The 13,826-nt window shown below is 48.7% G+C and overlaps 1 protein-coding gene and 1 long non-coding RNA gene across 12 annotated transcripts in view; one reads left to right on the top strand and one right to left on the bottom strand.

The window, feature by feature from the left end:
• The window catches only part of EZH1 (enhancer of zeste 1 polycomb repressive complex 2 subunit), a 33,901-nt gene that overhangs the window by 3,889 nt on the left and 16,186 nt on the right, over window positions 1-13,826 (bottom strand). For 6 of the 11 annotated variants that reach the window (XM_048224958.2, XM_057317904.1, XM_026512771.4 and 3 more), the window contains 11 exons: window positions 13,441-13,532; window positions 9,913-10,093; window positions 9,472-9,668; window positions 7,888-7,979; window positions 6,962-7,002; window positions 6,344-6,469; window positions 5,147-5,325; window positions 4,532-4,627; window positions 4,029-4,110; window positions 3,503-3,583; window positions 3,012-3,096 (listed from right to left, as the gene is read on the bottom strand). In XM_048224958.2, coding sequence (XP_048080915.1) covers window positions 3,012-3,096; window positions 3,503-3,583; window positions 4,029-4,110; window positions 4,532-4,627; window positions 5,147-5,325; window positions 6,344-6,469; window positions 6,962-7,002; window positions 7,888-7,979; window positions 9,472-9,668; window positions 9,913-10,093; window positions 13,441-13,532 — 1,252 coding nt within the window. Of the gene's footprint in view, window positions 1-394; window positions 2,718-3,011; window positions 3,097-3,502; window positions 3,584-4,028; window positions 4,111-4,531; window positions 4,628-5,146; window positions 5,326-6,343; window positions 6,470-6,961; window positions 7,003-7,887; window positions 7,980-9,471; window positions 9,669-9,912; window positions 10,094-13,440; window positions 13,533-13,826 lie in introns of those variants that run through there. The other 5 variants (XM_048224962.1, XM_057317906.1, XM_057317905.1 and 2 more) reach the window with 1 other exon arrangement.
• Window positions 5,947-13,429, top strand: LOC130544712 (uncharacterized). Its single transcript, XR_008961217.1, has 3 exons — window positions 5,947-6,099; window positions 11,569-11,721; window positions 13,230-13,429. It is a non-coding gene; the product is annotated as an uncharacterized LOC130544712 (long non-coding RNA).

Genomic DNA, 13,826 nt, shown 5'->3' with positions numbered 1-13,826 from the left:
ACGGTCTGTAGTTTTTGCTTCTCCCATGTTGGAAGTCTTGTGAGGTCTGTTGGCCACTCACCCAGCCTGACCCAGCCTCCACTCTGAAGCCGTGCGCTCAGAGCCAGAGCCGTTCTAATAAAGCAGTGGCAGAGCCCCAGTCTGTGCGTGGTAGCTGGCGTCGTGGCGACGGGATAAGCGGGATGATTTTAAGGGACCTCATCTGAGGGCTCAGGAATTTCTAGGGGGAGCCCTCAGAATCCTTGCATCACCTACCAGAAGCCTGACTGGCTCTCGCCAACTCCCAGATCTCAGTGGACAAGTGGGAATGAGAACGCTTCAGTCCGAGCTGCCCCTGTACTAGCGTCCCTGGATCCTTCTAGCCTCAAAGTACACAATACACAACTTGCCAAAATGGATTCTACCACTTTATTCAGATAAGAGGTCACAAGCCACAGGACTTTAAAGTGCGTGAAATTCACTGGCAATAAAGCCGCACATATACCAGCCTCCCCCCAGTCCCTACCACCTTGCTCCATCCATCGTTCCACAGTCTGGGGGGAGGGGTTGAAACCCGTCATTAAAGGGGGGGAGGACAGCGAGGGGAAAAGGATGGGAATGCTGGCGGAACAGGAGTATTAGTGGTCTGAAACTGGGAAGGAGGGGATTCTGCACACTGAGGGAAGAGTGGGGTCAGTCTAGCCTCTCAACGGCTGGATGTAACGTGCTGCCCCTCTTTTCCAGACAGACCTAACTCCTCCTCCTTCATTTGTCTCTGGTTTTTCCCTGTAATTTACAAGTACTTCAGAGTCCACAGTCCAGCTGGAGGGTGCCCCCAGTACACAATGAATACAAACCACTGCAGAAGATTTCAGAATCATGGTGGGGCTGGCCACTCAGGTGGCAAGGGGCTTCCGTCAGGAGCTGGCTGGGCGTGTGCTCAGGGCTGAGCACAAGCGTGGTGCGTGAGGATATGTGAGTGTGTGTGCACGTCCCACCAAAATCCCTAGGCGACAGTTTGGCCAGAGGGAACCCCACTCCTTGCTTCATGGGACAGCCAGTGGGGTTGGAGGAAGGGAGTGGTCAATATAGACTAGGGAATAAAGGCTTGGATTCCCTGGAGAAAAGAGAAGCCAGCTCCCTATTCCAACATTCCCTGGGCCAGCCTGTCCCTGCCCATGTCCTCTTTACCCAGCGCAATGCTCTTTATTCCCTGTCAGCTCGACACACCAGCCATAGACACACGGGTAGCTCCTTGAGCTGGCCCCATCCTCGCTTACATCTTGTGAGGCAAGGAAGCTCCTCCTTCCTCCACCAGGAGCTGAGACAGAACTGGAGGGGAATCTTCCAACCCCTGTCCTTCCCTCTCCCTTAGGAATAGGATTTGGGCAGGGACCCCAGAGACCTCAGCTCAAACTCCACCTCAATCTGCAGACCTTCTCAAAGAAATAAAGTGCTTTGCTCTTCATGAATCCCAGAGAGAATGGCACCGTGGGCTGCCACAGGAGGCTGGCCGGCTTCCTCTTAACACTTCAAAACCTTCTGCCAGTGCGCGCGGCGAGTGTGGTGCCGTCCCAGACACGTGCGACTTGGGAGCCCCTCACCCACCTCCAGACACTGTCAGCTCACCCTTTCCAACAGCAGGTGCAACAGACAGGAAAGTAAATCACCTTCACAGCCTCCCCCAACTCTAGTCCAGGCCTTCTCCCATCTACCCGGAAGAGATAAGCAACAGAGGCCCCGGGGCCTCTAAAGGGAACGAAAGGCCCGAACAACTCCAGAGCCTGGAGCCAGAGTGCTCACGCCCAGCCCGGCACGCCCCCCATGCTCCTTCAGCAGCAGCACGAGGCCGAGGCCCGGCGGCAGTGGCCAAGCTGCAGCTTTGGAAGCAGCCGGCGCGCACCGGCCGCTGCTGTCAGGAATCTGAGAACGTATCCACGCATCTCCAGAGTACGCAGAAGGCTTCTCAGAGCCTCTTGGGCCCCAGACTTAGCCGTTTAACTACAGTCATCAGGATGGCGCTCGCTCTCTATGGAAAAACAGCACTTAGTTCTCTTTCTCCCAGTGTTGAATATCTATACTCAGAACCCATGCTCTTCCAATTTGAACGCTGCCAGGAGGGAAGAGGTAGTAAGGTGACCCGTCTTCCCTCTGAAGTCACTCTGTGCCACCGGCCAGGCTCACCTTTGACCCAGGCCACTCATAAGCTCCAGGTATCAAACTCCACTTAGCCAGTCCTCTCTAGGTCCTACGACCACAGAGAGAGATGCCGGCGACCGAATTACACAAGGACCCTTGACTTGGAAAGTTAGAAGCACAGGCCAGTGCTTGTGAGGAACTGCCCAGGTTGACTGCTGAGGCCCACAGCCTACGTAGCGGACAAGAAACCACACTGAGTCACCCACCCCCAGCCCGTGCTCTCTTCCTCTGAGGCCTGAGACGCGGTTTCCCACTTCTGCAACTCTCTCTCCTGGGGGCCTGGGCCCTAGCTGCCTCTGTCCCCCCTCTCACTGAGACAGTTTGTTCCCACTGGACACAGCCGAGGCCTCGCTGCAGAGGGAGTGGGTGGGGGTTCTCGGTGTGGGAGACACGTAGCGCAGGAAACTCGAGCAGCGGTGGTGTGCATGAAGCAAAGACAGTGCCGCTACCGTAAGCGCTGGTGTGGGGCCCAGGAGGGCTAAAGGACATCGGTCTCCCTCTCGATCCCCACGTACTTGAGGGCATCAGCTTGGCTGTACCTGTCCCGGAGCAGGAGGAACCAGGTTACTATCAAGGCTTTTGTGAATGGACAGATGGAATCCCCTCCGTTTTGCTCCCTCTCCCACCCCCACTCCCACTCCCTCCCACTCCCTCAGCAGTTTACAACTGCTCCCACTTCTGAGGCAAGACACCCGAGAGCAGAACAAAGAGAAAGACCTGACCACCATGAGATGGTCTCCTTCCTCCGTATCACCCACCTTCAGCCCCCAGATCAATTCTAACCCCTTCTGCCCCTGGCACCACCTCCCAAGGACCATTTCCGGCCGCCTCACCTGTAATCAAAGAAGAGCTCTTCACCAGCTTGAATTGCCCTTTTAGCAAAGATCCCAATGCGATGATCCCCATTCACCATGACCACTGCAAACAGGACAAAGCCAAGGCTAGGTTCTAGTCAGCTCCAAGCCAACAATCGGTGGTGCTGGGCTAATTTCCTCCCAATTCCCAGTGAAAACATAAATAAAGTGGAATTAAAAAGCAGTCAGTGATGACAGTTGCCTCTGTGCTTTTAGATCTGTTATTCTGGCTGGTGATATAGGAAGAGAATTATTTTTAAAAGATTCTTGTTTGGGGGAAAATGGCTATAACGTATTCAGTGAAGAAAGCCAATTACAAAACAGAGACTCAAAATGGTACCAGATGTTAATCATGACTGTCTTTGGACAAAAAATAACTCAGCAATGAAAAATGTTACATAATGGGCAGAAATCATAGTAAATAAAGCATCCATCACCCACCCCCCCCTCCCGGGTCACTGGGGGCTCACCTTTGGCATAACAGTTGGGGTTCACCGAATGGTTTGCAAATCGAATTTTGTTTCCTTTCCGGGTAGCATCTACTACAAAATCTATATAAAGAGAGATCATGAGCTCACCAGGCAAATCCACAGCTTCTTGAACCTGATTTCAAAATCAATTAAACGGTAACAGAAATAATCCAGCGGGAATTCTGAAGACCAGCAGCACGCAGTATAAGAATATGGCCTCAGTGTGTGTGCTCCCTTTGGGTCCCCCCCTTTTGTTGGAATTACGGATCTCCTCTTCCCATCTACTGGGCAGGGAGATTTCTGAGGTATAAGTGCTCAGTGCTCCGATTACAAACAACCCAGGAATGGGGGTTCTCCCAAAGCAAGTGAACTGTGGCTCGTGGTGTCCTGAAGTTCAACCTCCCCACCTTGCTCCGTGCACCTGCTGGAGAAATCACAGCAGATCTGAACATGGGCCATCGTAAGGGCAATCTGGTAGAAAGACCTGTCTGAGACCGCGTTGGGGTAAGAGAAAAAGACTCCATACCATTGTTGAGGTTGAAGAGGAAGCTGGACATGTATTTGTCATAGACCTTCCCCCGCCGATCAGCCTCATCCTGAGAGATAAGCTGCAGAGACAGACGGGGAACAAACAGGGGGATCGGGCTGTCCGCTCAGGGCACGATCCCCTGCCCACAGAAAGGGCTGGGAGGGGGCAGTGCCACACACAGGTGCTTACTGAGTATCATGGTGAGAATCACAGGAGAGAGCTCAAGTTAGTTCATTCCAATCCCCACCCAGTGTGACCAGTATGAACACTGAAGAGAGCTCCCAGCCCGCCTCCCTTGTGTGGCCTGAGCTGGCAAAGAATTTCAGAAGAGTGGTTTATCTCAGGATTGCAAACACTTCTGTGGGATCCCCCAAGAGGCCACACGGGAACTCAGCTGAGTTATTTAGAGAGTAAGTCATAGAGATCTGGCCCACAGAAAATCAGAGTTTCTCATCAGTATGTCCCCAGATAGGAATGTGGTCCAAACCGATAGCACTCACCTCGCCACAGTATTCAGAAATGAATTCGTTCTTTTGCACGGACTCCTTAATGAAGGTGCCCCATCCGGCCACATCTGAGGGGGCCAGCAGCAGGTGCTGGGGAAGAGGGAGTCAAACCTCAGACTACAGGGCATGTGTGAGCGGGCAGGGTATGTGCTGGATGTGCACGTGTGCGGGGGGTGGGCAGGGTGGAAAGAACGAGCAACTGTTAAGAGGATCTGAAAACAGAAAGAGCGCTAACTCATTCGGTTCTGAGGAGAGGAAAAACAAAGAAGGGAGGTGGCAAAAGGAACTGTGACACCTCCTCCTCTAGGCCTTGGGGCCTCCCGGACCTGAGCCCCGAGGAACTCGCTGCTGCGGATCAAGTAGAAACAGACAACATCCGTGATGTGTTCGTCCTCTCGGCTCCTCTCAGGCTGGCCAGTTCAGGGGTCATTTTTCTAACTCCTCCCCGGGACAGAAAACTTCACTAATTCAGTACATGCGTGTCCCTTAGGATTTGCTGAGCGCTTTCCCATAGAAGCCCTCCAAGGGGCCGGTGGAAAGAGGCTGCTGGGGCCAACTCTGTCTTTCCCCCTCCGTTATCCAGCCCGCAGTCCTGAGAAAAGCCCTCACCTTCTTGAGGCCTCGCTGGATGCTGCAGTTTTTGCAGGAAACCACCTTGCAGTCCCAGTGCTCTGAGGCCCCGCAGGTGAGGCACAGGTCGGGGTCACACTCTCGCACTGCCAGGTAGCAGGGACACTGCTTGGTGTTGCACTGGGTCTTACAGCGACAGCCAGGAAAACGATTCTGACCTGGGGGGAGGGGAGGGTTAGAAACAAAGGCAGGCTAATGCTGGGGCTCAGGTCTGCCTCGACGGTCTGCAAGGAAGTCAATCTGATGTGTTTGGGGAAAGTTGGCAAAATAGAAGAGAAACTCCCTGGACAATAATCATACAGTCAAGTTTCTTTCCAGAGAAAATGGAGTGCCTCCCAACATTCATGCCTAGGAGTCAAAAAAGCAGGTTCAACTATGGAGGGGTGTTTCCTAGAGATTCCTCAACAATGCTCTCCCTCCCCCTTGTTGGTGGAATTTGGAAGGGAGGTGGTGAGTGGCCCACAGAAAATGAAATCAGTGCTTTTCACTGCTAAAGCATCACCATCAAAACAAGAATCATTTTGAGAACAGAATGCATCCGTTCTAAGCTACCCTCCTCCACCCACTGCCCTCCCCAGCACAAGTGCCCTCCACTGTGGCTAAGATCGGTATCTGCTATGCGTTAGAAGGTTTTACCGGCACAACTGCCTGGGCACCAAGTTCTGCAGGCTCTGGAGGCTGTTATCAAACGGTTCAGCCTTGAGCGGGGAAGGGCATGATGCAATAAGAAGTGAAGGAGAAGCACGTTTAGCCTCTGTCCTACTTCTGCTGATGTCCAGATAGACCTGATATGAAAGCTTCAAGTAGTAAACTAAAAGAGCCGTGTACAGAATCGGAACCCGTATCTGCTGTAACACAACATCCTAGAAAGGGAGATTGTGACTGCGCCTGAAGGAAAAAGACTCCCACGTTTCTTATTTCTTCCCTGGAAGGTAAAGACGGAAATGTTTCTGATTTAAGTGTAATTGTTGCTTTAGAATCAAACACCTACGGGTTTTTAAAAAATGACCTTTCCAGATCTTAAGTATCTTGTTTCCTCTATAGAATGCTTAAAACACAGCAAAGAGAACATCAGAAGGCCCAGAGGCATCAAGGGGCACAGGCTGGGAGGGAAAGGCGGGCTGCACCAGGGCTGACCGTCTGGGAGGACTACAGGGGAAAGCGGAGAACTCTTACAGTCTGGGTTGCACTGGCAGAACTTCTCACAGAAATTCTGCGTCATGATGCAGGGGCAGGTGCTGTCACAGGGGCGGTCTGGATGGTCACAGGGCTGGTAGTTGTACACTTGTGTGGAAGAGTTATCTAGAAGAGAAAAGAACAGACCAGAACACTGCTGTGCCCGCACCCCCTAGCTGTCCTCCCTCCTAACTGTCCAACGGCCCCGACTGGTGGAGGCTATCCCGGCCATCATCTTGGACACACATTTAGCACCTGAAGGGAGTAACACTCAGAGACGATGGCTGTCTATCAGCTACCATGGGGAGATGTGCTTTGTGGGGAGAGTGTGGAAATGGCCCAGAACGCAGAAGAGCCATTCCAAACACGAAACGAAGTCTGGAACCTGGCAAACGGCCCACTATGCAAGTCAGAGACCACAAGGCTCACGACTCTGCCTCCGAATAGGTGCTCTCAGTTGCAGTGAGAAGCTGAGCTGTTCTCAGCTGCTGCAGGGAAATCTGCAGCCCCCGGAAGCAGTGCAGGGTCAACAAGTACAGCTGCAGGTGGGGCAGGGGCGGGGACCCCAGGGGTGCGACCTCGGGCTGAACTGCCCAAGAGCGCCCTGCTGCAACTCACCTTTCTTCAGCTGAATTTTCCTGCAGTGGGCAGCCCACAACCTGAAAAAGAGAGAGGCATGGGTCTGGGTCATGGCTCCGGGGAACTCTGCAGATCTGGGTAAATAACGACGTGACCTGCTTTGAGGGACTCTGATGAGTGGGGAGTATCCTCCCCAAATCCCTTCACAGGAGGCCTCTACCCTGGATGTGAGAGTCCAGCTGCAGTCCAGCTGCTCTATGCTTCAAGATTTAAATATAAACAACAAAGATGTCTAAAAAACAAACACAAAACTCTACCCTCTGTGTCTATTATAATGCTATTGTTTCTCCCTCTCCTCCCCCTCCCTCCTTCTCTTTGGGGAAGGGGGGATGTGGTGAATTGCAGGATGGGGAGGTGGGCAGACTTCTCAGGAATCTGCTGCGTGAAGAGACTGAAAGGGAGAAGAAGCTACAGGGACTTCCTTCTCTATCTAGAATTGGTGTCAGTTCCTTCCTTCAGTAGGTGATAGTCATTAGGGAACCGAGGCAGGCAGAATGCTGAATTAAAAAAAACCCTTCCAACTCTACACAAAGGCTAGCTAAAAGACAGTGTTATTATGCAACTTACAAAAACAGTACGAGTGCCAAAAGAAAAAACTCTGGTCAGAGTTGAGAAGTGGGAACAGTAGTCACTAACCACCCAACGAGGAGAAATGGCCTCAGGGTGGAGCCATGAGGCCAGCTCTCGTCCCACTGGCCAGGAGCTTAAAGGGAAACCAGACACTTATCTCCTGGTCCATGGCATCTAGGGACCGGAGAAGGGCTGGTCCAAGGCACGGACCCACAGGGAGCATGGAGAAGCCTGGCCCTTTAGTTATGCAATGCTACACTCAAGAGGGAGGCAGTTGGGGAGTCCAAGGGGAGGTCAGAGCACAGGGAACAGAAAGTCCTTTGTCCAACCCTTGCCTGTGCTTTCTTTTCTTCTTCTGCGACGGGTTCATGAGCTCATCTGTTGGCAGCTTCAGGATAAGTGATTCTTTGACTGCAAACTGAAAGACCTGTAAGAGAAATCCAATGGGACCTGTCACTCCTTCTTGAGCCAGGTGGTCAGATAAGTGAGCCAACCAGGTGCTGGGCGTGGGAGCATTCTGGAGAGCTCGAAGACGGTTGACTGAGCATCTCTTTGCTCAGGGAGAGACACAGTGGCACTGGGATATCGCATCACTGGCCCTGGGGTTAATTCTTAACTATCTAGCGTGACTCGAGAAAAGAGAAACATTGAGCACAATTACAACTTTCCTGGTCAGTAGCTTTCATCGACACCTCTGCCTACCAAGCCACCAGTGGGATGATTCTTACCAACATTATCTGTCTCTTCCTAAGAAGGGAGACTTTGGGTACCTTGTGTTAAGGAGTGGAAGAGAGGGCACAAGCAGCACCACTTGGCTAACCACTAGCTCCCCCTGCTGGTATGAAGAGGGCAGAGCTTTGTCTATTTCAGTAAGCCAGCATTTCTGGAAGGCTGGCTTCCTTTCAACCTGCTTCTTCCCTTATTCCATTCGTTTTTTGCTTTTTCTTTTCCCTTTTGGCTATGGGCCCTCTTGAGATTCTGCGAAAAGTATAAATCTTCTTCTCGGGAAAATACACACAAAATTGTGTTGCACACGATTCTGTAGATTTTTAGGTTAAGAACCTGTGCCTCAAGGAAATAGGTATGAGCTCCAAAATGAAAGCAAAGGGCACTTCTCTTTATGGTTCTATTGCTTGTTCTAAGTAGAGGTATCATGAAGAAGAGGCCACAGAGACTCCTCCAGAAGTCAGGGAGCTAAGCAGCATGGTACGGTTCTGGTGTTCCTTTCCTGTTGGACAGACCGGCCCTAACACCTGGTGACTCCCTGTCCTTGCTCTTCAGTCTGTCTTCTCACTGCAGCTGGGCAGAGACGGAGGGCACTGGGACACCAGGTCCCACTGCCTCCAGAGCATCAGCGGCTGCTACCAGACTGTGATTCTAGCAATGGCATGAGTGAGAAGGGTGTGGTCCAGGCCCAGCCATCGGGGGTGGCAATTAGAAAAGCCTAGCGATAGAACATCTGGAGGAAAAAGCAACTGCAGAGACTGACGGAGGGGATGGGAGCGGCAGCGGCAGGAGCAGGAGCATGCCAGATAAGACGGTCCCCTGAAAGACCTGGGAACCCCTTCTAGGAAAGGCATACACATTTAGAAAGAAAGGCAGGAACCAAAAACAAAGAACAAAGACCAAAACAAAGCTAAAAGAGTGTAGAAACATCCAGAAGAGTTAGAGAGTGGCTAGAGGCAGAAATAACAATTCAGCAAGGAGGAGAGCAGATCCCCAAGCACTTCCAGGCCTGGCATTTGCAGAAGGTCCCATGTTTGGAAAACCTACCTCGTGGCCCAGAAGCACCCACTCATGAGGGACGGAGCCTAAGACGGCTTCCCTCGAGATGGGCAGCCACACAAGACGGCAAAAGGGCTGACAGAGCAGTGGATGGAAGGAGGGCCCCGCATGTCCCTGCTCTTCTCTGATAGTACCTGCTTGCACGTCTTTGTGCCCAGAAGTCTGGCTATGGAACAGAAGTTGTTGAAGTAGGTGCCATGAAAGACTCGAAAAAGGGACTCCTCAGCCCCAGTCCACTCCACAGGCTCCAGGGGTGCCTCCACCACACAGAGCTGAGGTGGGGCCGGACTAGCCTTCTGCTTCGTGGGGGTCTGACAGCGAGAGTTGGCCTCTAAGAGAGGAGAAGGTAAGAGAAACAAGAGAAGAGAGAACACGGCTGTCATCCACAGTTTGTCACAGACTGAAGTACTTCATGCTACTTTTAGGAACGAAAATATCCCCAGTCTCTACTGCCTACGGGTGAAGCTGTAGAAAGAACCATTTTTCAAAGGTAGTGACTTTAAGTGTTAGGCAGTGATCCCGCGTTTACCAGAGGCCTTGTGTAGAAAGAAAAGACCATTTTCTGCTCAGTGTACCTGAAGAACTGGAGGCCCAGTCATTGCCTGTATCCCTGTCACTGTCCCCTTCTTTAGTCTCCGCCACAGCAGAGGCTGAAGTGTTGGAGCAGGAAGCACCGACCATGTGGTGCCTTCGCCGGCGACGACCGGAGCACTTGGAGCGAGGGTTGTGAAGCATGGCGTACTCCTTCGCTCCTTCCTGCAATGGACACGTTACCAATGGGAAACGGACCAGGCCCAGAGTCACCATCCTGATCCCATCCTCACAAACCACCTTCTTTAACATACATGCAATGAGACTGTCTTTTTTTTGGCTCTGTACCATGTAAGTGTGACCATTTAAAAGCTGCTTAACAAACATTCTACAGGCGCCTGGGTGGCTCAGCTGGGCTAGCATCCAACTCTTGATCTCAGCTTGGGTCTTGATCTCATGGTTGTGAGTTCCATGCTGGGTGTGAAGCCTCCTTAAAAAGAAGTATTCTAAAACTTGTACATTTATACCTCTCTGCAGAAGAGCTGTCCTATAAAGTAAGCTTAAAAAAAGATATAATCTATGCAACCCATTTGCATGTCAGCTACACAGAATTTGAGAACACATTCTCCTGTAGATGAGGCAATGAGGTTCAGAGAGGGGAAAGGACCTGCTTCTCTTATACTATGTATTAGTATATATTCTAATATATTATATAGTATATAATATACGGTATAGTGTTAATGTAATAAATATTATATATATAGTATATATACTAATATATTATATCATATATGCATACCATGTATTAGTATTTAGCTCATTGTTCCAGAAGAGGTACAAGAATCAGGGTTCCCTGTCCCCAGGTCACATTGTTCTTTTTATTCTACTGCATTGTTTCTGTTTCAATAATGAAATATGTAGTCCTTAAATTTGTACAATATCACTACTCACTTCTAAAACTTCCCTCCAAATCAGCATATTAAACTTGGAAGGATACTATTTCATTACTTCATAGCTACGTTTTATTTAAAAAAAAAAAAGAGAGAGAGAGAGAGAGAGACCAAATAACTATCATTCAGCTCGATCATCCATCTATCTTCTCATCAGACTTGATTTCTGAACACTTCTAGCTGTTTCTGAGAACCAAATCTACATGTAAAAGATAAATGTTTACTATTACTAAGGATATTCAGATTAATATCCTGTAGGCCTTAAAGGAAATTCTGAAAGAGAAGTTTTAAAATTAACTGAATCCGACATCAGGTTCCTGTGCTACCGCGGGCACACACAGCATGGCTCACGACTATTCTAACTCAAAAGGTTTAACATAAACATAATTAAGCCTCCAGAGCTAATTTTAGCTCATGGGAAACAGAGGGTAGAGAAACAAGTTAAATAACAGCAGGAGAAAACCACAGACAAATCCAGAATAGGGAACAGTATCCTACAAGACAATGAGCCTGGATTTAAAAAAAAAAAAAAATGGTGTGATGATTTGAGATTAAAGGAGACTGAAAAGACGTAATAACCAAACATGATGTGTGACTGGATGACCTTGGTTTAGACAAAACTCCAAATCCAGCTATGCTTGGTACAGCTGAAAAAATTTAAATATGGAATGGACAGATGATATTATGAAATTCTTGTGAATTTTCTTAGGTGTAATAATGTGGTTATATAAGAGAATATCTTTATTTTAGGAAGTGCATGCTGAAATACTTTGCAAACAAGTATCTCAATACCTGCGACTCGTGTTCAAACGGCTCAGCAAAAGACGCAGATACAAATAGAGGAGCAAAGCAAATATGGAAAAAATGTCATTAAATCTAAGACAAAGGAAATCTAAGACAAAGGTATCTTTCACCTTCTTTGCATGATTGAAAATGTTCTTAATAGAATGTGTGTGGGGAAATCAGTCGAGCATTACAGTTGAATATGGACTGGCTTCTAAAAAGCAATAAAAGAAAAACTACACAGACATTTCTGTACAAGAGTTGGCCTTGTACAAGAGGCCTCTGCGTGAAACACACACACAGAGACATACATTTTGGGCACTGACAGCATCTTTGTGAAGCACGTACAGGGTTCCCGGGTAACTGCTGTGAGAGGGACAACATATAAATGCTGGTATGTTGATATAACATGGTGTACTTTTTAAAAGTGTGGAGTAATTTATTAATTTTTAAAAAGATTTTTATATATTTGAGAGAGTGAAAGAGAGAGAAAGAGCACATGTGGGGGGAGAGGCAGAGGGACAGGGAGAAGCAGACTCCCCGCTGAGCAGGGAGCCGGACATGGGGCTCGATCCCAGGACTCTGGTATCATGACCTGAGCCAAAGGCAGATGCTTAACCCCCAGGTGCCCCAAGTGTGGAGTAATTTAAAAAGCACGGCTTGTAGAGTTAGACCAGAGCTTGAATTTCATTATTGCCATACCACTGACACATTAACAAATTTTGGACAAAATACCCATAGCTTCTCCACCTCGGGATGTTGTTGGAAGCATGAAAGTAAAATAATATATGGCCAGGGCCAGTGTGGTACTTGGCCCACAAGAAGGTGTCAAAGCACATCAGGGAGAAAATAAATCAGACGAAGTCTATTTGTTCTTTTGCTATTATCATATGACTCATTTTCCAGATATATATATCCAGTGGCACTTTCTACCATCTTTTCTTCTATTTTCTCACTAAAGATGGTCCCAAAGGCACTTGGCTGTATAACCTAATTTTAATTGGTAGCAGAAATTTTATCAAGGTATTTTATTCTTTACCTACCCTCACTGTATGGTGCAGAAAGCAAAACTCCTGTCTTTGGCTAGTCCAAGGGAACCTATTCCTTTCTAGTTCTAAGCGAACTGCCTTCCCACATGAATGCAGGAGAATTTATGCTGCTGCATCCAAGTCTGTCCATCAGGAAGGTCCATCTGGCATCTGGTTGTTTACCTTACAATGAGACATCAGTGCTTTCACGTGTTATTTCTCGTATGTTTATATGCATTTAAAGGAAGACAGTAAAGAAAATGCTGTCACATACATGCACTCCTCACTCCATAAGACTAACTTCACAGTCCTTAGTATCTGGGAGCTCCTTAAGAGCAGAAGTCATGGGGCGCCTGGCTGGCTCAGTTGGTTAAGCGTCCGACTCTTGATTTCGGCTCAGGGTCGTGAGATTGAGCCCCACTTCAGGCTCTGTGCTCAGTGTGGACTCTACTTGAGACTCTCTCTCTGCCCCTCACCCTGCTCTCTCTCTCTCTCTAAATGGATGAATAGCATTTTTAAAAAAGAGTAGAAGTCACGTTTTATCTGTGCTTTATGACTCCCAGAGTGCTACATATTGGCTCATTTGGTTTGTATTCCCAGGAGCAGAAAACGGAAGGACCATTTCCTGCTAAATTTTCAAGAGTTAACAACGGCAGAACAGTTGAAGAACATACCAGCAAGGCACACCAGGCTGCTCAGCCAGAGAAGCATGTGACTCTTGATCTCGGGGTCATGAGTCTGAGCCCCATGTTGGATGTAGAGATTACTTAAATAAATAAAACTTAAAAAAAAAAAACAAAACCCAACATACCAGCAAAAGGAAGCAGTCTGTGCCACATGGCTCTGGTTCAATCTTGATCTCTTTGTTCTTGCGTTTATATACATTAGGGGTGGCGTGAAAAGCTGGAAAACACAAAACTGTACTGTTTCCAATGGTTTATCCACTTCATAGGGTGGGGAAGAAAAAAAACTGAATCAGGGAGCCACTGTGGGAAAATTTAGATATAAACAGCTACCATCAGGGTGCACAAAATTTAATCATTTCTGACATCAACAATCCTTTCAAAGCTAATAGGTACTCAGGGACACTTAGGTTGCTGGTTATTCTGTCCTGACCATGCAAAGCACATCGCACTACAACTGAACAAGTGACTATCGAACTGGCCCTTTGTAAAACAGTCATCAGATCAGAAGCCA

Source organism: Ursus arctos, unplaced genomic scaffold (genome assembly GCF_023065955.2).
Source record: "Ursus arctos isolate Adak ecotype North America unplaced genomic scaffold, UrsArc2.0 scaffold_24, whole genome shotgun sequence".
In the NCBI taxonomy this organism is placed as follows: domain Eukaryota; kingdom Metazoa; phylum Chordata; class Mammalia; order Carnivora; family Ursidae; genus Ursus; species Ursus arctos.
This window is presented reverse-complemented; position numbering and strand designations above follow the sequence as displayed.